The 22,973-nt window shown below is 37.5% G+C and overlaps 2 protein-coding genes and 1 long non-coding RNA gene across 6 annotated transcripts; 2 read left to right on the top strand and 1 right to left on the bottom strand.

The window, feature by feature from the left end:
* The first annotated feature begins 560 nt into the window (after positions 1-560).
* LOC113672412 (nuclear envelope integral membrane protein 1) lies at positions 561-22,973 on the top strand. 4 transcript variants are annotated; one of them, XR_016179483.1, is made up of 10 exons: positions 561-691; positions 3,234-3,405; positions 3,710-3,885; positions 4,433-4,505; positions 4,707-4,800; positions 6,506-6,638; positions 7,406-7,619; positions 8,244-8,423; positions 21,489-21,594; positions 21,752-22,973. XR_016179483.1 is itself a non-coding variant. In XM_089181279.1 (9 exons), exons 1-9 carry the CDS (start codon positions 604-606, stop codon positions 13,025-13,027), a joined length of 1,260 nt encoding a protein of 419 aa, XP_089037405.1. In that variant the 5' UTR covers positions 561-603. The 4 variants fall into 4 exon arrangements, 3 of the variants coding, with proteins under 3 accessions (XP_089037405.1, XP_089037404.1, XP_027044493.2); XM_089181279.1 differs by lacking the exons at positions 21,489-21,594; positions 21,752-22,973 and adding an exon at positions 12,898-13,027; XM_089181278.1 differs by lacking the exons at positions 21,489-21,594; positions 21,752-22,973 and adding an exon at positions 12,895-13,027.
* Positions 8,218-11,377, bottom strand: LOC149040402 (uncharacterized). The gene is made up of 2 exons (XR_016179484.1): positions 11,180-11,377; positions 8,218-9,912 (listed from the first exon to the last, which is right to left on the bottom strand). It is a non-coding gene; the product is annotated as an uncharacterized LOC149040402 (long non-coding RNA).
* Positions 13,033-16,165, top strand: LOC149040401 (uncharacterized). The gene is made up of 4 exons (XM_089181280.1): positions 13,033-13,062; positions 13,188-13,271; positions 14,956-15,287; positions 15,606-16,165. The coding sequence occupies exons 2-4, from the start codon at positions 13,196-13,198 to the stop codon at positions 15,780-15,782; spliced, it is 585 nt and encodes a 194-aa protein (XP_089037406.1). The 5' UTR covers positions 13,033-13,062; positions 13,188-13,195; the 3' UTR covers positions 15,783-16,165.

The raw sequence follows: 22,973 nt of genomic DNA, 5'->3' as shown, positions 1-22,973 counted from the left end.
ACTTAACAGTAACGACCGAGAAAATGAGGTTGGTTGGGGAAGATTTCATCTCAAACAAGTCAAACAAACTTTTAAATTTAGCAGGTCGTAAAGTGAGATACAGCCTGCTAAAATTGACCAGTCATGGAACACGTACCAAATGGGAAAACAAAGCTTCAAGCAACAGGCGCCTCTGTTGAAATGAATCGCCCTCGCCAATTTTCTTGCCTGTTACGCTTTAGTATGATAAGTTAGTCGAACTGGAAAGGGAGAAAGTGCTTCACACTGGTATAACAATTAGAATATTCCGGAACCTCGTTGGCATCAATGAGAGATATCTCATCGCTGTACACATTCAAAGAGCGGAATCTACTCGACTGCGGTGTTTGTGTAAGTTTCCACGGTGCAGCTGATGCAGCATTTTTTCGCGAGAGGGACTTGTTGAAAATTTATTCATAGTCTCGTTTGGCGACAAAAATTGACACCTACTTTGCTCTTGCTTTTTCTATGGTAAGTTTTGCTTTCGTTACACACTTTGAAATTACACTTGGGGAAGGCCTGGGCAGAGAAGAGTGAGCCGCGTTAGGGCATGGGGCGAGAGCGAATTCTTTGTTCAAAGAGAAAATGGCGGCAGGTAGTGAGAGCAACTGTTTCTTCTTTTACCTCTTTTTGTTTTCTGTTTTGCGCATCACATCGGCTCTAAGATGCGAGGGTAAGTAGCACATGTTATCTTCTGTCCATTAAATGTCTATTATGCTGTGAATCCTAAATTCTGTCTGTAGTGCTTTGATTGATTGACAAGTTTGCGCCAGTAATTTACACATGTATCGCATCTTTGCGCGTTTCTGGGTAACGGTGATCTTCGGATCATGATATTTGACTGCTTGTTCTTTATTACATGGCCAGTTTTTCACATTTGTTTCTCGATCTGATTAAACTTGCCCTGTTACGGTGACTACGGTGGCACGTGCGTAGACAATAATGTAAGCCGGAAGGTGAAGGCGTCATTGGGGATAAACAGCAATTAGATTCTGGATTTCTGTATTCTGTATGACCAGTAGCATAATAACTATGTACATTTGTGTAACACCAGGCCATTTCAGCAAAATTTCCCAACTACCCTCAAAATGCTATTTAATTATTGCATATCAACAGAATAACACATTTTAAAATCATGTTCATATCTATTTGCATTTTTATTTCTGTTTTATTGCGCTTTGTTCTCGCTTGAGAGGCTACGAAGTGTTTGTTGTTGAGAAATCAAATGTAACGCAATGAGACATCATCGTACTTTGGACCTTGTGGTTTCCTCATCAAAACCACTGAAATTCATGAAAACACCCCCCCCCCCCCCTTGCAAACAACCAGGGGAGGTTACAAAGTCTTCCAGTACGGTTTCAAACAAGAAACGAAAGCAAGATTGCTTAAGGAGGCTCGAAAAGGTTTATCATTGTTGCAGTGTTTGTGAAATGTTGGAAGATTACAAAGTAGGATATTTAATGGGTGGGCAAACAATGTCTCCTTGCAACTCTATTGCTGGGCTATACTTTGAGGGTACTTGTGACCTCATATCAGTTACCATGGCAATGCACAAGGTCCACAAAAACGTCCACTAAATTTTAGTTTTTGTAAATTATCTGAAAAACTAATTCAGTGACCTACCATTTTTATTTCTTTGTTTGAAAGTTCCCTAAATTCTTTAACTTTTCAGACAGTATGGAAAAAATTTATCTAGTAGAATTAAATATATTTAAAGAAAATGTGATTTATGGCTTACAGAAAATTCTACTAGATAATTTTTCCCTAAACTTTTATATTTGAAGTGCCATAGTGAATGGTGCGTGCATGCGAAAAAGTCAAGATAGGTCACCGTACAGAATTTCGAGCTAGAAACAAATGTATTTTGCAAATTTTATTTCCGGTTCGCGCAATTTCAAGCAACATTTAACTTCCGGTGTGCTGATTTTGATTCATTCAGCTGACGCGTGCATCTTAGTTGTGGTGCGTGCATCTAAAAACCCCTTTGAGCCTCCTTAAATTATGGCCTGACTTGGTTCATGTTTGATTCCTTTTGCGCATGTAATTCGATCGCTGTGCTTCGAATTGCACAAGGCAAGACAACCAGAATGTTTCCGAAACGAGTTATACTCATTTGTGCAATGTCTGATACCCAGAACTCTGAGTTTTTTTGGCAAAATAGTAGCATTGGTGAATGAACTTTCGTGTTACAATGTTTGAGTTGTCAAGATTCAGCAGCAGCCAAGATATGAGTTGAAATGTATGTGTGAATTGCTGAATTTCAATCCATTGTTCTGGGTAATAAATGTGTTTCCAAAATAATAAACTGCGTATTACTCAGCTGCTTTTGAGCTTTAATGGCATATTATTTGACAATTTGGTACTGACGTTGATGTACTTTTCTTTGAACTAGCTAATTTCTTAACTAGACTTTCGTTTATATTTACAAATTCGCTTAGTTTTATTTTGTGGTACTTAAACAGAGGAGTGCGTACATAATCCCACAACACAAACCCAGCCATGAAATTTTTGCCTTGCTCCCTCAAAAATCAACAGTTTAGACGAAATTTCGGCAATAACAAGGTAAAACAAATACCTTCAAGTGGGTATGATTTTACTTATTCAATGGAATATCGCTATAAATATATTTTACTTTTTCTAGCAATATATACAAATGAGATGTTACAGGTTACATGCAAATTTGAGGGAAATTTTCCTTATTTTTTGGGAATACCTTGCTTTTAATTTATAGGAATTTTTTTTTACAGGTGATGTCTAATAATTAAACATCTCTACATCTAACTGCGAAGTTGTTTTGTAATCCATTCAATATTTTAGTGCAGAGTAGAAATTTTACTTGAGTGACCTCAAATGTACATGGTGATTGTGCTACAGGTCTATATGATTTCTGTGATGCACAATGTTTGATTGTATTTCAGGCCAGCACATTGTTGAAGTTTCTGAGGGGTGGAATGACCGATAAGCATGGTTAGGTTCCAATTGAATTCAAACTCACACTGTTCAAATCAGTGATAAATTAATTTACCATTGCACCACAAAATTTCTAAGATAACCCTGTAAGCTGCTTCACCTTAACTGCAATGTTGAAGACTCACAAGCTTTAATGGTCAAAGAAAATTATTTGCCTTTGCCTTTATATTCAGTGATTAGCTACCATGCTATTTTACTTTTTTACTTGTCTAGCACTGATGAATTGAATTGTACTTTTTCAACAGATATCTCAGTTCAAAATCTCTCAAGAGACTGGCATTTTTTACTGGGACCAAAGGATTCCATCATTGCGGTGTGTGTGCATGGTGGGGAGCTTAGGTTGTCTCGCCTTTGGGCAAGTGTTAAAGTCATGCTCAAATTTGAAAAAACAGAGGTGCAGTTCTATGAGGCTGAAAGGTGACTTCAGATTTTGTGTACATCATTTGGTTGAATGTTACATGTTTATATACTTGGCCTATTTTATTGTGTTTTGGTATGACTATATATGATAAAAGTACTTGAAGTACAGAAAAAAGTGAATCTGAAACAAAACCAAAATTGGTCCTTAAAGTTATTTTTATAAATTGTTCAATACAGGGAGTGAATATTGATTGCCTGTGTAAAACTCACCAGGTTCCAGGTCTGTTAGCCAATGGAAATGATTTTGATTATAAATAACTAAATTTCTATTCATTCATATCTAGTTTAATTTGTTTCTCAGCTGCTCAGCCTTAAATCCAGCAAATAAGTCCTGGGCATCAGTGTTTCAGTCATTTGTCACTTCAAGGAATGTTTTGGATCAAATCATGTTCAGTTACTCGCCATTTAAGACGTCATGCTTTGCAGTTGATTTAATTAAAGAGAGGCAAACTGTGAGAGTGGAGGCTTCACTTCGAGGTTGATTGAAATAAATTATCATTTTTTATTATCTTCTGTATCTCAGTAGTCTCTGATCAGATTACTTAGCCATTAGAATCCTGGTATTGATTCACATGCAGCTTCTCCTTACCATTCCAATATGCTATCTTGCTGAACTCTTCATTAACTCAGCATCCAGACACCTTGTCAAACTTTAAATCTTAATTTTTGAATGTAATTCTTGGTTTGAGTATTAAGAAATGAGGTTTAGAACTGATAACATATTTCAAAATCTATTTATCTTATTAGACATTTTGGTGTATAGTATTGCTGAGTATTTTAACAAGTTGTACAGCATTTTGAGTGGCCCTCAAGGGCAAGTAAAAAATACAAACAAAGAGTAATGTTTTGTATGTATTATCCAACTGGTTTATTTGATATGAATTTCTTATAAGGGAGTAAGGGGGGGGGGGGGACTGCAAAGCAGATAGAAAAGTGTAGCACATGCAGGTGACATACTTCATACTATCCCACACTTCATTCTGTGAAATTGATACCTGTATGCAAATGGTTTTTGTTCTTTCAGCTATTGACTGGTATTTCCCAGTAACTTTCCTGGCAGGGCTTGTGATATTTTACAACGCAGAAAGACTTAGTAGGTATATTAATCCTCAAAACCCTTACAATTTGCAGTGATAGAACAATTTTCTTGCAGAGTAAACTTAATGTCAAATTCTTTGGGAGACCTAACTGATGTGCAGTTACTACAGTAACTGTTGTTTTGTCAAGAAATATATATTGATAAACATATTGCTATTGGCATTATAGTCACGTATATGTTTTGGTTTTATCTTCACCAGGAATGCTTTGTTTTTTTACTCGTCGGGAGTGTCACTTGGTGTCATTGCTTCCTTATTGATTTTGGTTTATATTCTGCACAGACTTGTCCCAGGGGTAAGAACCTAGTAGTTATAACCTACAGTGAAGCCAACATTATTATAAAGAGTGTGATAGTTTCCTTCTCCAGGGGCTTTTTAATGTTCAGGGCTTCCTGGAAGGGTCCCTTCAATAAAAACCTCTGATAGTCATTGAGAATCAACATGTGAATCACAAGTTTTCTTCTGAACTAGTGCCCAACTTTTACTAATAACGTATGCTTTTAGCTGGCTGAAAACCTGAAAGCTTGTGATATTTTTATCACAGTGGTGAACAAACATAAAACACATGCCAATCGATAGTATAGCATAGCCATAACCAGTATCATCTTTTAATCAAACTTTTGGGTCACTCGCATTTTCCTGCCCTTCAAACTGTTTGCTTATTTTTACTTCATCTTCCTGTAATCTTTTTACTTTCCTGTGATTGGCTGTTGTGATTACTCTGGTGTTGGTTTTATGACACTCAATTGAAATGAGCTCTGAATAACTTAATTGATAGTTAAATGAATAAGGTGGTAAGTTTCTAAGGAAACTGTGGTGCTGCATCAGTGGGAGAGTATAACAGGGTAATTTAGTATTATCAACTGAGTTGATAATGTAAACTGGCCACCGTAAGGAGTTTAAAAGCTGATGTTTTAATCACTCTGACGAAGGGCTAATGCTCAGAACTTCAGGTTTTAAATTCTTTACAGTGGTGAATTTACATTATCAACTCAGTTGACAATACTAAATTACCCTTAAACCCTTTAACTCCTAGGAGTGATTGGCATCAAATTTCTCCTTACCATATCACCCCTGAATCAAACATTTAGGTTAGGAGAATAAAGGAATTGATCACCAACTGTAGAAGCTCTTGATTGTAAGACAAATTCCCCTTTTCAGCACCAAAGGAAATGTTTAGAGAACAGTATGGAGAATATGCATACTGATCTTAGGATGTAGAGGGTCAATGATAATTGGCCTTTAAAGTGGGAGTAACAGGATGGAATCCCGAAAGTCAGACTTCACTCAGTGTACTGTTTGTGGTTTTGTCATTGTGATGGGTTGTGTTTATTGTATCATTTGCTCTGTGTGTGTATATATATATATATATATATACATATATATACATATATACATATATACATCTATACATCTATACATCTATACATATATACATCTATACATATATACATCTATACATCTATACATACATACATACATATATACATATATATACATATACATATATATACATACATACATATATATATACATATATATACATATAGTGTATATACATATAGAGAGAGAGAGAGTTAAAAAAATGCAAGGATGAACAACTTCTGGCGTAAAAAAGATAGAAAATTTAATAAGAACGTTTCGGTCAGAGACCTATATATATTATATATATATATATATATATATATATATATATATATATATATATATATATATATACGTACTGTCTGACGAGCACTTAGGCGCGAAACTCAGTGTAACAGAGAATCGATGCATCCTCTGATTCTTTCACTTATATATATATATATATATACATATATATACATAAATATATATACATATACACACACACACATATATATACATATATATATATATATATATATATATATATATATTTATTTATATTTATAGATGTCTCTTTAGATAGTCGCAAATTGAGTATTCTTTCATGAACCTTTTTTTAATTTTTTTTTCCCATCTCATACATGTATGTCCAGAGAGGAAGTGCCTATGCTATCTTGTTAGGAGGTTGGAGTTTTGCTGCCTACCTTATCCAATTCACATGTGGTCACTTGAAGGAGCTCATGGTCAACCAATATCAGTGGGTCATTGGATATCTTGTGATAGTAGGTGGGTTTTTGGGGGTCAAAGATGTGTTCTCAAGCCCGTGGTTTACATATGATAGTCCGGATCGTTCCAATCGCGCCGATCGTAGTGATCTGGGTGATCACCAGGCTAAGGAAAAACCTGAGTGCTAACCAGATGATTATGGTTGACCTGCTTATTCGGGTCGTTGATGATTCAGGGGATCATATGAAACGCATGCCTGGATAAGTTCCGATTTATGTAGACTGCTAAACTCCTGTGGGAGAATGACTTGGTCTTGAAAGTCGCGGAAATCGTTTGTACGCCTTTTAGAGAATTTATTTGACTTGGGTAGAAGTTGTTAAAAAGATAAGAAAGTTTTCAATTCTGCCTACAAGGCTGATTCGTTCGACTGCTGAAGGTAATCTGTGCTTTTTCATTATGGGCATTGCTACTCTTCCTGAACTGAATGCCGCTCATTGATGGTAACCTCCCCTCTCCCCCCCTCCCCCTGTAACCTTCCCTTTAGCTTTTTTTTCAGTTACCCATGAGAATTTGCTGGTTTTTCATACATACTCCTGTGTGCAAGCACTGTGCGAGTGGAGAAAATTGTCCAAACACAACACAATGACCTGGAGAGAACTTGAACCTGGTCCTTTCCTTACGAGGTCATCCGCGCAAACAACTAGACTACCTCATCACCAGGCTCCTTTTGATTAAGTTTGCTCATCTTAAGGTTTTCGATCTGAATTTCAATGTTTTCTTATTTCTTGGTTTGAGCTAACCTTTTTGTCGTGGTTATCATTTTTCAGGTACAATCAGCTTCTGTGTTTGTTATTATCGCGGTCCCGTGACAAGTGACCGGGGATTGGACCTTATACGCTGGATGTTGCAATTCATCGGACTGACACTACTATATATGGGTACACGGTCGGACGTGGTTTCTTTTGGACTGATAACAGTGGTGTTGTTTTCACATGTTATTCGCAGTAGCGGTATTCTCATGAAGATATTTCCAAAAACTTGGTAGGTCTGCAATGGGATAGAAGTGAGAAACTTGTGTTTAACAGACACGTGATTAAATTTGCTTCGGTTTTGCGCTTTTTAGCTATAAAAGGGTTAATCGACCGACTGCTCATTAGCAAAGACCAAGATGTTATAGTCACTAGCAAAGACAGAGGACATATTTCCTCTGTTGGGGAAGAATTACCTGATGGTGTTGTTGCTAAATAGCTAAGCGCTCGCTGTCAGTTCTCACTTGGTTGAAAAGATTTTGGATAGAAAAAAAAAAGAAGTGCAGAGGCGAGAGGCCTCTAACATTGATCCAATTGAGGTAATTTCATTAAAAAAATTAAAGGAAATAGACTTGCATGTACAAGGTGAAATGTATGGAAAGCGGATAAAAGAAATCAAAGACGAACGTAAATAGAATTGTCCATCATGACCAGCCTAAATAGGGTGTCTAGACTCGCCTCAGTCTGGATGCCGTGGGAAGATATGTTGTTTCACTTTATCGCTGGCAGCGTCCGTAGGCAACATGAGGCGAATCCTGCGAGTCCCTTTTTTATTTGACAAAATGTGATGACACCATGCCCATGAGCCTATATTTATGCTTGACCTTTGATTTGAATTTTAAGTTTTTTTCTGTAGGATTTCCTACAGAGTTTATTACTTCTTCTTTCCACCCAAACACAAGTTTCTATCACTGGAGGAGTATGCCTTAGAGGGGGCGGAGGAAACAAGCAGAGCTTTAGAAGATCTTCGAGAATATTGCAAGAGTCCTGAGTGTGATACTTGGCGAGTGGTGAGTCGACTGAAGCATCCAGTAAGGTATGACGTGTACAGTTACTTACTAAGTGTGCTGAGGACAACACGAGGATAAAATATGTGATATTGTATAATTCTTTTTGTCTGTTTGTCGAGTTGACTGTACTGTTTTTCTTTGTCTTTATGTCTGTCTGTTGAGCTGTCCGTCTGTTCATCGTAAGAAAGTCTTGAACCATAGATACTGCATTTCAGCTTCAACAGCAACTAAACATGTTAGCGTATTTTAAAAATCATGAACGTCTATGGTTGTCTCGTTCTTGTAAATAGTTGAGGTATAATGGTTTGATTTTCAAAGTTATGGATGGGATTGTGCTCTAAAGTATTTGTTTCTATAAAGGTTTCCTTATGTAAAAGGTAGGGGCGTATGCGAAAATGGCGAGAGTTTTCCAGTATGGTTATTGATAAGTTTAGCTGCCTACTTTGCTAAGTCCAAATTCACGGTGTTTCAACTCGAAGAAAGGAGGAAAATACATGATTGTGGAGCTACGTTTGTTCCTTTGCATTAGTTTGTGTTGCGATTGAAAGTCGTAAAAAAAGTACAGTCTAGATAATCACAATAGCCAGTTGAATCAACGAGAATATTGCAAGGATCCAATGAAAATTTAAGCATGGGGAAGTGCGCGTTTCAGTTGTGCATCTGACTGGTTGAGAGAGTAATGCGATGTTTATAGGCCATTGTGTCACAGAGGGTACTGGAGCAAAAGCGCTGCTAGTACGGTTTGCTGTATTTTCGACACTCCTAAAATTGCTGTTAGGTAATGAAAGCTGGATCAAGAGACGGTTGACCGCCCATGAAGCACTCGCCATTTTAGTATATCCTACCTTAGTGGGTCAGCTTCTCTCGAAAGAGTTTTCATCAAATCCTTACTGTCGAATGTCGAAAAGTGACTTCGTACAAAGAACACAGAAACTATCAACTTGCGTTATCGTCGGCAAGGTCGACTGTTCGATTACGGATTTTAAAATGCGATAATGCTAAAATTTAAAGTGGGATATCGATGGCAAAAATCACTGTCTCCGTGGGTCAGGCTAATTGCCTCAATATGACCACTGTTTGGAAATCCACGTTGACAACTCGCACGTCATGTTTTAGATTTGCTTCATTCGTGGCAAGCGGACAGCATTTTCTAGAAGAAGAAGTCAAGAAATACGAGGATGATCCATCGGCATGGATGACGTCAGACAGTGATGGAAGTGACGGAGAACCTGATGACCGTATTGATTAACACTCGTAACCGTTCAATGCCAAGAAGCAGCAACAGACCTCCACGTCCTGGACTCATTTTCCATAAGCGGACGGTGTCAATGAGTCATCGTCTGCGCAAGGTCCTTTTTGCACTACAGCTGGCATGCAATTGCCAATTTGGAGGTACCCGGTCTGTGCGGAGACTGTGAACTTTTGTGGTTAACTACTGTTGGGGATTGTATGTACGTTGCTGGCTCCTCTCAATTGTACACTGTTTGTCAATGGACGTGCAAGAATCGTGGCACCCTGTGGAGTTAAGACGGAAGGAAAGGACTGGGAAAAGTCAACCCTTAGTTATGAGACAAATGATTTTTAAACGTTGCCAAACAAAACGAACTTTTTTGACGTTTTTTAATGAAATAATTCACAAAATTTTACTGAGTTCAAGCTGGTCTTGATCACCAAGTGTGCATAGTTAACACGTTGTTTTATTTTATACTTCCACTTTCCTCGTATTCGTCGCTCGGATTTTGGCATGTATAGTACATTCAGAGCAATGTTTGATGGGTACAAGATTGGTGAAAGTCTTACAGAGTCAGGTTTTGGATAGAGGAAGGAGGAGTGTCTGTACTTTTCAAGATAAGTCGAACTCGCACAAAATGTATTAGCCATGGATTGCTAAAATCGGGAATCAATTTTACCCAGGAATGGAAACAAATCTACACACCCATCTCTTGGAAATCTGCTTTTCATTTTGAAATGTATTTTGCGTTTGCTTTTTCCTTATGATCACTTCCAAGGATTATTAGTTACCAAAATTCAGTTCAGTAAACAAATGCCTAAACATAGAAGCGCCAAACTTCATCCAACAATTCTCACATCACCCTAGTCAGGTTGATTTTAATTTCTTGTGTTAGCGTCTTTTTATTAATAAAGTTAACTTACACCTACAGGCTTTTTCGTCTGAGATTGATTGGGAAAAACGGGAAAAGAGAGCCACAATGTCGCGAATGGTTTTATTTGTGCAGGTGATTAATTGAGAGAGCGACGCGATTTTTTTTACTGATAACCCCGCCGAATTACTCTAAACACTTTGTTCCCTTATTAAAAGTTTCAGCCAAAATGCGGGTGCTAGCATGAGAGAGGGAGCTTGTTTGCCGTTTTTTCTGTTTTTTTTTTTTCTGCGCAAAGAAATAATTAACTATTGCGCAACTAAGTCTTGTAATCTCCTTTCCAACCACCGTTGGGGATTGTATGTACGTTGCTGGCTCACCACACAGATCTCCTCCATCAATATAGAAAAAGCACTGCATTCCTTAAGTCTCAAAATCAGAATTATGAAAGTTTGGAAAATGTTCTCTGGATATTGCATACCGTTCTAGCCTGATTCGCTCTTTATTGACGTACGTGTATACTTGGAGAGCATTGAATTCTTTGTTTGCTATAGATGTTGACCTCTACTACACTACTGATGAGGCTATTTTAACTTTTAGCGTAGTCGATGAAGGTTTTGAATTTTAAGTTTTGCTTCATGTAGAGTGTCAAAGTGGATTTCCTTCAGACGTTAGCTTACCTTTCTCTCCTAAAGCGCCTGTTTTCTTCTCTGTGAATTAGTTTTGAGAACTTGGTGGTAAAGATGATGTCCTATTGTTGACGGTTTGGTCTATTTTCATCGCCAGCTTTTTAAGTAATGCGTAGATGCTTCTAGGATTAGTTGCATGTAAATCAACACAAGGAGTTGAATTCTTTAAGATGAAGGGAATGCGTAATACTGAATTTTCGACTGGTCTTTACCGTTGAAATCCGAGAAGAGATTCCATTGTGAACCTCGCGAAACAGCAAATGAGATTTTTAACGTGAAACAAGTTATAGGGCTATGATATTTGCCAAAGGAAGATCTAACATCCAGTGATGGCCGAAGTTGGTAGTTATCTTACTCGTCTGTTTTACTGTGAACTGAGCAAAGTATTTTACATTTCTGTGTGGAAATGTTACGTCGTCCATTATGTGCAGATGTTGACCAACTCCTACACCCTTCATCAGTAGCACAAATGAGACTTAGGACGAAAGGACTAGTAGTAAGCGTTTCCACTTAAACAGCTCCCATAATAGTGAAGCAATGTGATTATTACCACAGTGTGCGAGTTTTCGCAACATTAACACATTTTCGTTCCACTCTGATTGACCCATTGTCTTTGATCGGCGCTGGTGATTGTTGAATGACGCATAGCCTTAAAAATCTTCAGTTTAGAGACGGTCTAATAACTACACTACATCATAGCTTTGGATTTTGAACACTTTATTAAGAAACACTTGAACCTGAAAGTCGGATCAGCTGTAGCAAGGATACATTCTTATTCTTTTGGTATAGCTGCGAATTAAACAGTTCATACTTTTTACCTTTTTTTGCTGAATGCCTGCTGTTTACTCATGTTTCGCTGATTCAGCCTTGACAAGAGTAAAAATCGAGTAAAAGGAACACGAGCAGTCATTAGAATGTGTGAAATTGTTTACTTGGGTCACCTGCTACTGGTGTTTAGTCAAACATCATGACAGATCTCCGGGCAGGGCGCGATTAAGGAAACCTTTTTTTGCAAGGGATTTTGCACTTGTTTATTATCGTGTTTGTTGATCTCGTACCTTCATCAGCTGTCATTTTGTCAACGAGATCACTTAAGATATAAACAGCTTATTAAGTAGCATTATTGCCCAAGAGATACAAAAGGAGATTGACATTAGTAATTTAATTAATCTCGCTGCTTTTTGGTAATTCGTAGCTTATAACATAATTAATACTCTCAGGCACTCCATTTAAGGCTCTTGGCTTATTTTAAAAGTAACGTTGTAATGAAAATAATTTTTATTTTCTGGTAATGTAAAGCTCAAATCAGATGGGTATCCATTTGAAATCCGCATCATGGCTCACTAAGCTCTGAAACACCAGCGATATCACTCATCGTTTATGCATTTCAACATTTTGAAAGCCATTCACACAGCACCAGCAACTTTAAAACCAAAATAAACTTTTGAAGAAGCATCTAAACGAACAAAAAGTGTAATGAACAGACAAAAATGCTCGTATATCATGGTTGTTAGGTCTTTAAAAGAACATATTCACTCGTGTGTACTCAGGTCAACCCTAGCTGCGTTCGAAGTTTAAGTTAGTTTGACTGACCCTCTTGTTTTAAAACAATCAGGCACCAGTTGGATATTTGCTTTAAAGTTTTGGTAACACTGGTTTTGACACTGGTCAATAACGCTGTTATATTACCGGTATATTTTTATAAGAAGCAAGAACCGAGGCAAGATTCCTATGAAGCGAAGCGTGAACACAATGGCTGCCACGATCCCCGCATTGGACAATAGAGTTACCATGAATTATTTACCGATGCCTCTCATAAAACTCCTTGACGAACAATAGCGGCCGCATATAGCGGAAACGTTTCGACTGTCAAGGTGAGAGGAGTTTTAAGTGTTTGATAGCCTACCTTTTGTGGTATTGACCCATTAGAGATAACTTTTGGTGTTGACTATTCAGGCAAAATATCCAAAGTATAATGCTGGCATTTGTTCTCTTTCAGGCTTAGCCATGGATTATAGGCTGGTCTTTTGTTCCCTTTTATTTGTCATCGTCTCAGTGTCTGCCAAGGCAACACGTCGAGGAAGTAAGTTGGAACTCTTAACCTATGGGAATAAATGATTGAGCTATTAGGGCATACTTATCTCCTAATAGCAGTTTTAAAGAAAAGTTTCGTTTACCAGGGAACATTTGACGTTCATAGGAAGCAACCCTTGATCAAACAATTGTTTTGATAGGATGGAAAAACCTTTTTGTTAGAAAATTGAGTGGCAACTTTCGTGATGACTTTGATCATGATTGAAGGCCACGAAAGGACATAGTTTGAAGATTAGTTTATTTCTTTCGAATTTTAAGTCAATCTCCGTTGTAAAGAAATTAATTTGAGAGTAAAAAGTAAAGATACGTACTTGTAAGCTGCTCTTGGTCAAGAAGTAATTTTATCAGATTACAAAATTCTAAAAGAACAGTACTTGTCACTCTCCACAACTCACAGTGTCAAGAAAGAACGCAACTAGAATAATTATTACGAATATGTTCATTCAGCTGGCCTCAAATTTCAGTTAGCATTTCTTGAAATAACAATTAAAATTCATGACTTGAACTTTTTGATGGTAGGAATAACAATTGATGATATGTTCGGAAAGTACATTTTTATTTGATATGTGTTGAAATTTGACCGTCAAAATTTGAAGCTTTTTTTTAAGCTTTTACATTTCATAATGATTTTCCAAATTCGAGGTGTCTTCAGTTTATTTTGATCTCCGTACGTAATGAAATATTTATTGCAAAAAGCTGATCCGAAAATCTTAAAGTCCAATCCATCCTGTTGTTCCGGTGTTTAAATTTTGGTTTTAACTAAGCTGCCAATTAAAAAGAACGAACAGAACCTCTCCTCTTCCACAATTTTTATCGTATTTTTTTCGGTTCGTCTTGATGCTAGTTTTATTTTCAAAAAAGTCTTGTACATATTTACTTCCTTGTCAAAATGCTCTTTAGAAATATATTGCTCGGAATAAAAATCTAGTCCGATAATTTTTTTTTATCTTAGAGTTCATCAAGCTAGAAATCAAACAATTTTTCTATTTCGCAGTTCTATCAAAATAAACCTGTTTCGAGTTATTAACAATTCATGCTGTGTTGAGAAGTGCTCTCCCATCCGTTACGCAGGTAGCTCCATATTCCACATCGAAGCTAAGACCTCCTTTTTTTTCATGAAACTATATCTTTCCTTTGAGACAAAAATTGACATAGGAAGGAAAAAATGAGTCGTGTTTCTTTGACCAGCTCAGAATTTTGCGGTATAATTTTTAAGATGGTTGTGAATTTATCTTCCGTAACCAGTATCACTGCCGTATCTCATCGCAGGGGTTCTCACTACAACATCCTGTTCCTGTTGATTTTTTAAATATTTCTTGGCACCTGTTATTCTGACAAGTATCAAAATTCCTTGGATCTTAAATCCCATTAGAGTGCAGGGAAACTTTATGGCCCTACGGCCCTGGCAAATTTTAATTCTTATCACTTTTCATTCGAACACCAGTTTAACTAAATTAAGTCATCGATTGTGATATAGTCTGTTATCATAGAAATTATAATTTCCTGCGAGGTACCCTTTCATGTATCTACGGATTTCTAATTTTTGAAAGTTCGCAAAGGTAGAAGCTTCGTGCCCTCCGAGACAACTATAGAACTTATCATTAATCTTACTGGACCACTGAGATCTTGATGAGAATTCGTAACAGCTTATCATCTGCTCTTTTCACTCGTAGGTATATTCAAAAGAAGTCCTAACCCATGTCCTCCTGGTTGTCCGGGATCATGCGCCCCGTCATGCACTGCGGTATGTTGTGCACCTCCACCCCCACCCCCACTTCCACCTCTCCCACCACCACCACCTCCCCCACCACCACCACCACCCGGTCCCCCTGGCCCTGATGGTCCAATGGGAATGGCAGGACCACCTGGCCCCGATGGCCCTAAAGGACCCCCAGGACCTCCAGGACTTCCAGGACCACCTGGTCTCCCAGGTCTTCCAGGTGCCCCAGCTGGTCCTCCAGGACGTGACGGCCCCATGGGACCTCCAGGGCCTTCTGGACATCAAGTACGTTTGCCGCCGTGTGATATAACTTGATATGTGTCTATTTGTGGTGTTGCACGATACGTTGTGACCGTGGTCAAAAACGTTTTACATTATGGAACCTAAAAGACTCCTCTGAAGCCCTAGAAATAGCTTTTTAAAACAACTGTCTTTCATTCAACTGTTGTTTCTCTGTTCAGCCATAGATTTAACATAGTGGCAAACATTGCAGTTTTCCCTTCCAATGACGCATTTTGTCGCGTATGGTCCTCGTCCAGAAACACTTGATGATAGTAACGAGCTTGTGTCGATCGCTCACTTTATGTGTTTTCTCTTCTACAGGGACCACCCGGTGATCTGGGCCCCATGGGACCTCCAGGAGCCCCAGGCTTGCCCGGACCTCCAGCTCCACCTGGTGGTATGCCTCCTTGTCCACCTGTCTGCGTCCATACTTGTATCAAGGCTTGTGCCCCACAATGTTGCCACGGCCGAAAGAAGAGATCTCACCTCCTGGAATAGAAACAATAAAAGCGGCAGTGACAGCAGCTATTTTTATACTTCTGGTTCGACGAGTGATTCGAGTTTTTATCACACCGCTGAGCGAATAATAATTAGTGATAGTCCTTAATTGCTGTCTTTCCCCTGTAGAGATTAGATGATTACTTTCATGTTTGTTTTGTGTTATATATTTATAGTAAAATCTCAGCTCGCTTAGTTTTTGTTGTTTTCCTTTTGACATAAAAAAAGATGTAGCTTTTGGGTGGAAAGGAGTGACTTAATTTTCAACGGTTCATGTTTCTTCGATGGAACTTGATGTTACTGAGACTGCAAGTCTGATAAAGTAGGCGTGTCGAGTGAAGGATTTATTTGAAATGTGTAATAAAATTATCTCTCTTAGTATATTCTTGGTTTCTTTCTTTGGATTTTCCCTTATTAGCTTTCCTTCGAGCAATTAAATATTTTATGTGGCCCCCCCAAAAAAATTGAATAGTATTATCTTAATCCTTTTTACCGACAACAATTAGAACTATATCTTTGCTTAACCACACAAATTGAAATAATATTGTCTTTCATCCTGTTGGCCCACAAATGTCAAGTTATTTTAGAATCGTCTATAGAGATGTGAAGAACATTCTTCCAGCGCAAAGATCTTATTCTATTTTTCTGGCCCATTCAAGATAAACTGAAATTAAGAAGAGCAATCTTCTAATTACTTTTTTTTTGCGTAACCAAGTCTTCTATTTGAATCATATTTTCCTCACTTTTTTTTTTAGTGTGAAAGTCGCGATACTTTCTTCATAAAAACAAGGAAAGTGTGTCTTATAGATGGATTGTTCGGCCGTGGCATCCAAGCTCCGAGAAATCAGTCTATAGAAGAGCTTTAGATAGTCACAACATTTTTATCTATGGTTTATGCACAATGGAGTGCAACTAATACCAGCTGTTCAATAGCCTTGTGGTTGCGTTAGGTATTGTTTGTTGTCATTGTATATGGACTTTTCTCCATAATTCTCTCCATGATTTTCAACATTTAACTGAACGTCATTATGCAAGTGTTAGCAGTTTTAAGGCGATGTTTTAAATTGGCATACAGTGAAGTTTTGTTCGACTTGTTTTTTAATTTTAATTTTGTTTATTTCTAATCGCAGCTGACAGATAACATCAGATGATGAAAGGAATTTAAAATGAGGTTAGAAACCAGCCTGAGCCAACCGTATGATTTCTACATTTCGTTTCCACTACGTCAACGTCTGTTGCACAAAGTCCATAAACAACTAATGTTGGCTCTGCTCCGGGCGAGCACTTAGAGTAATTTTGTGTACACTCATAATGTTTTAGTTGGGCTTCAACCGTGAGTATCAAATCGCCACTCGACATTCTTGGGTCAAATACGATATATTTCTCATATTATTTGTAAGAAATCAAGAACTTGCTTTACGTGCGGTCATTATCATCTTACCGGCAATTATCATGCGTCGGTCTCTGCAACTTTGACTTGTCACTCGTTAAACTAATAACCTCAAATATTTCACGGAAAGGAAAACTGAATGATAAGAAGCTTAGTATAAATTTTTTTCCGTTGCTTAATTTTCTAGGTTAGCAGATTTTCTAAGTTTGCGTTTTTACACGAACAGCATACAAACTTTCATCAGTGAGAGTTTAGGGCGCGCTGAAATTCTGAGAAGTTGACATTAAGGCGCAGACGAGATGGAACGATCTTTGTGAGTTTCTTATATAAACGTTTTTTTTTTTGAAACTTGATGTGCGCACGTATTACATGAACTACCCGCAATGTATTGAAGAGGATTGTTTTTGTACATTTTACGAACGTTGTCTTAATCAAGATGTTAAATTGTATATCCTTTGTATTTCTCCCAAACTTGAACTTCTGTTTTGTCTACCTTTCGTTTCACTTTTTGTAACTTTCATACTGCCTGCGTGGTTCACAAAACTGTTGCTTAGCATATTAAGAATTTCGAGATGTTATTTCCGTAACCTTGAAGGTGAGGCGCCAGTAATCTTATTTGAACCGGTTGTTTACTAATTGGGTGCCCTCAAGTAGCACTCACAGTAGTTAATCATTCTTGGGTCGTACAAAGTTCAGAGATTAACTGATATAAGAAGCAAGACCCCCTATTACAAATTAATTGCATCAGCTTTTTGTGGAACTTTGGACTTTTTTTTTTTTTTTTTAAACAAGGGATACAACTGATTAGTTGTCGGCTTGAGGTTTGTATCGGCTTTGTTGATGCAATTAACCAAGCTTATTCCCTCAACAGCATGCCCATAATCCCACAAACCTTTTTTTCCTCGACCTGAAACCTCCCAGTGAGGTCTCATCAAAGTATTATCAGTTTCTCTTCGAAAATTTCCAATCGATTGCATAATGAATGTGTGAAACACTCTCCTTGTAAAACTCTTTAACATGTTACAAATTCTCTATGGTCTTGATGTGCGAGAGCAACCGGCGTGTGTTTATGCCGATGAACTAAATGCTAACCAGATTGACTTGACTTCCTAGTGCCAGTTGAGGGAAGTTGTCATCTATATTAGGTGATAAACAAAGGAGACCATCTATAAGGTCTGATTTTCTTTCGCAATGTGGTGGAGCACGGACCAGTCTAGACCACATGATTTTCTTTAAAGAGCAAACTATACCCCTTGGGGTGGTGTTGAACTTAACTAATTAAAATTCTCGAAAAACTTTCCTTGAACTGGAACATTTTTCCAAAATAAGTAGCTTTTAGATGCGTCTCTGTTTTAACCACCTTAAAGCGAAAATAATGTCTTTGTGACTCAACAGAAATGAACATACGGTAAGAACACCATTGCTGTCATGTGGTGGTTATATTTTTAACGTAATTACATCCTGCCTCTATTATTACTTATTTCACTTCATTTTATTTCATGCAACGTCCTGCTCTGTGCACACGTAGGGATCGTTTATCGATTTGGAACATTACTTTTACTCGAGGGTCATAATTATGAGATGCAAGAAAAGTATTTTTATCTAAAGCAATGGTGTATCTGATTTGAAATGAAAATTTCGTAAAATTTTACTTGAAAATAACCCTGGCCCATTTTTGGTTAAGATAAGTAGTAAAAGTGTTTGGTCAGAGGATACTTCTAAGACATGCAGGATTGTTTACCATCACTGGCATTTTTTGCTACTTTAATTTCAAAACGTTCCTCCGATTATCTAGGAAAATCTAGGAATTGTAGTACATGTTGACTGATTTTTCAGGAGACCTAGTACACAGGCATGAAATAAAATTGCCATCTCTGCAGCTACTCATTTGATTTGCCTTAGAACGGACGTCCTAAGAAGGCCAAAGTAACAAATTATTTTCTCATTGAAAGCAGCTCTCTGGAGAAAATTAGGTCCTTAGATGGAAGAAGTCAAAATCTAATTTTACAGAAAATATATGTGTTTGGAGTCTATTATTTGTTTTGTACGGTGTAAGTGCAAATAAACGATGTCCTATGTGCATCGTGCCTTGAGGAAGAAATTCTCTTTGACCAGAATTAGAGAACCACCTATAGTCTTGCTATGTTATCGAGAAACGATGTGCACTATATAATTCTCAAATGAAAAATCAGGCAAACTTTGAAGCTCCATAGTTTATCGAAACTCCAAGATAAAAACCTTCGTGTAAAATATGCAATCATGTGAATTTCCTTAAGAGAGTGGAAATTTTTGCCTCCAGGTTATGATACTTTTGTGTGATATTGCTCGTCATAGATGAATCATTACCTAACACGTTTTCGTTTTCTCCAAGCTCATTGGAATTTTGAACAATTTTCTCGCAGGGTATGGTAAATTTTTGCAGCAGATCTCAGGATATGATATGGCTGAATCCAATGTCACAGTCACATAAACACAAACATTTTGTGCACTCATTGCTCCTCCCGGGGCAACTAAATTGCTCCCCAAAAAGGATCGGAATGAAAAAACGAAGAACTGGATTTGGAGTTGATTTTCTATTCAACCAAACACATCTTGTCCTTCCCTATGGCCAAATGGTTCTCATAATTTCTGTCCTTGTTATGGCTCCCGATGCTTGGTGAGAGGATAATTTGAAGATGTACCTAATTTACCTATCTTTCATAAAATCGATTTATCAATATTAGACAAAACACAATAATAGTATCAGGATTCTTTTTCTTTGGAGATGTGAAATCATTGTTGTCGTTTAAGTATGTCCTCTGACAATACTTGTCACCATCACATCTTGGTGCATGCAGGTTCGGCTGCAGACTCTGTTTGGTAATTTTACTTGACACTTGCTGTTTGTTAAAACTTTTGAAGGCCTCTATCTGCTTATTATTTCATGAAAGGTTCCTCAATTTAGATCTGTGGTGTAGTGAAGCTCTCCAGACCTCGAAGAGCCAGCAAACAAACGATAAACGATGGATGGTTCGAAAGGCTATCCGCACCACTGATTCATTTCGTTTCAGTGGACACCTCTTCCAAGCAGTTTGCCTTAAGGGAAAGGCTTAAACATGTTATATCTATAACGTTTTGAAGCAGTCTTCTGTTCACACATCTTTAGCTGACTCACAACATGGCATGTTATTTTACGTTTCGTTCAGTGTATTCGGATCGTAAAGGTAGTTATAAAGTTAGGAAAGAAAATCCGTGCCAAATGGTCTTGTCTTTACATTTTGAGTGATATTTTTGTTTGCTTTGGTTGGCATTGTGAACAGTTGTCTCTCTAATTATCTTTTTAAGGTAGTTGTCTGTTAAAAATGGTACCCTTTTGTCTCTTAATATCAAACTGATTTCCAAAGGACTTTGCCCTCTGGCACCACAACTTAAGTTCTAGTTCTTTTCAACCTTAAACCCCAGATTGTTACTCTCTTTCAAATTATTTCAATGACTACTCTTAATACGTGCTAGATGTAAAGTGGTGGGAAATGTTCTTTTTTGTTGACAAATTCAAAGTTTTTCTGGCAACTCCCTGTTGCCTTTATTGATGTAGAATTATCAAAGCTCCCCTTTATCTCGATACCCCGGAAACAGAGTGCATTCCTCACAGATATGAACATCCTGTCCATGGCTATGAACTCTTCTTGCATAACTAAAATCAGTTGAGACTCAAACACCTCGATAACCTGAATATAACTGGACCCGAAATGCCAAGTTATTTTGGTTAATTCTTTGGTTTGCATCAAAAACCAGGCGCCACTAAGATTTAGGCCCAAAGCACCGGAACTCATTCAAAGCAGGTATTCACGGGGATCAGATGACAGCTTCTGAAGATCAGGGGGGAATTTAATGAGGGCAGAAGTTGTTTACTCATCACTTTGAAAACAATTAAAACGCGTACATTGCTAATTTTAGGGCTTATTATTGATAAAGAAAATTTGTTTTTTAGATATACTATTACATAGTTCTGATTTATTTAAAGTTTAGGATGTCTACGAATAATTTTAATAAAAAACCAAAAATCTGAAAGCCTGCTATCAGGGAAAGAGATCGGGACCCGATGTCCTATCAATTTCGAGGGAAGTTTTTTCGACAAGTAGTTGACATGTTTGTTGTCGAGTGCCGATGACAGCTTTCCCTTGGTTTGAAAAGCTCATCAACTTATTACTGATCTTTCGATAACTTTGCTTTCTTTGGTCGCGGTTTTGATACTTTGAAAAGTTACACGTGCGTTGGTTAATAACTTCGCCACAGTATTCGCCAAGTCAATGAAAATAGTTTGCTTTTTCCTCTAGTTAACGGCTCAAGTGAAGGGAGTATTCTTCGGGATAATTTGAATGGCAGCCTCGCACCTCATAAGCAGCATCCGTTCTCGCGAAAGTGCTACCTTAAACTGTACAGGTGAGTAGTGGTATAAAAGTTAGTATTTCCTGCATGTTTACGTGCAGTCGGATTCATGAAGATTCCTTCAGTTTTTATGGTAGTTTTAGAAGGAAATAAAACGTGGCTGGAAATGATGAACTCAATCATAAGACTGAGAGTATTCCCTCTCTCCTAGGGCGCGTTTTAGTTGAGTTTCGTGGAACAAAAACCGACTAATAATAGTAGACAGAACAAGATACATATCAGACGACCACAACAAGGACTCAATGTAAGCAAACAGATTAATTATAGCGGGGAAATTACGAGTTGAACAGTCGCTATTATCAGACGACCACAACAAGGACTCAATGTAAGCAAACAAATTAAATTATAGCGGGGAAATTACGTGTTAAACAGTCGCTATTATCAGAGGACCCAACAGGGTCTCAAGGTAAGCAAACAAATTAAATTATAGCGGGGATATTACGAGTGAACCATGCTCTATTATCAGACGACCTAATAGGGACTCAGTGTAAGCAAACAAATTAAATTATAGCCGGGAAATTGCGAGTGAACCAGTCGCTGTTATCAGACGACCCAACAGGAACTCAATGTAAGAAAACAAATTAAATTATAGCCGGGGAATTTCGAGTGAACCAGTCGCTATTATCAGACGACCCAACAGGGACTCAATGTAAGAGGAAAATCCTTTTAGTGGGGAAATCACGAGTGACCCAGTCGCTATTGGTGTCAAATTTGAATCTGAAGGGTTGTGAGAAGGAGGCGAATTTGTTAATGCCAACAGAGAGCAAAGTGAAGCAATACTTAACAAATGTCTTGATTTAAAAATAAAGTTATTCTTTCGATAAAGTACCCATCAATGACAAGACATGTCAAAAAATCCTTAATTGCCACTGCACTGCAAGAGGACCATTCATGACATGGTACAACGAAAATAACAAAAACGTAAACAAATTTTTTTGACAAGCAAAGACGGAAAAATTATAATGAATGCCTTTGCTATGTTAGAGCAAATGAAAGAGGTGATTTTCAAAAAGACGAAGCAGTGAATAGACATACTATCTATACACTATGCTGGAAAATGTTGTTAGTTATGTCATTGTTAACGGCGATCCTCTCTTTATCAATATATATATTTTTAAAGTAGATATTTCACTATTCTACTCAGTTGACTGCCGGACGTTGCTTCCTCATCAATGTGAACCTTACAAAATGTCCAGTTAGCAAATCTAAATCGACAATATGACCACAGTACTTTTTTGTGTATCAGAAACTGTTTTTTATTTGATGCATAACCGATGATGCCTCATTAGACATTAGAAAAGTTTCATAATATACATTCATTGAAATTTTCTATTTTATTTGTATTGTCAAAAAGAAATCAAATTAAAATTTTT

This window comes from Pocillopora damicornis, chromosome 9 (assembly GCF_964200805.1).
Source record: "Pocillopora damicornis chromosome 9, jaPocDami1.2, whole genome shotgun sequence".
In the NCBI taxonomy this organism is placed as follows: domain Eukaryota; kingdom Metazoa; phylum Cnidaria; class Anthozoa; order Scleractinia; family Pocilloporidae; genus Pocillopora; species Pocillopora damicornis.
Note: the sequence above shows the minus strand (reverse complement) of the source record. Positions and strands in the feature narration are given on the sequence as shown.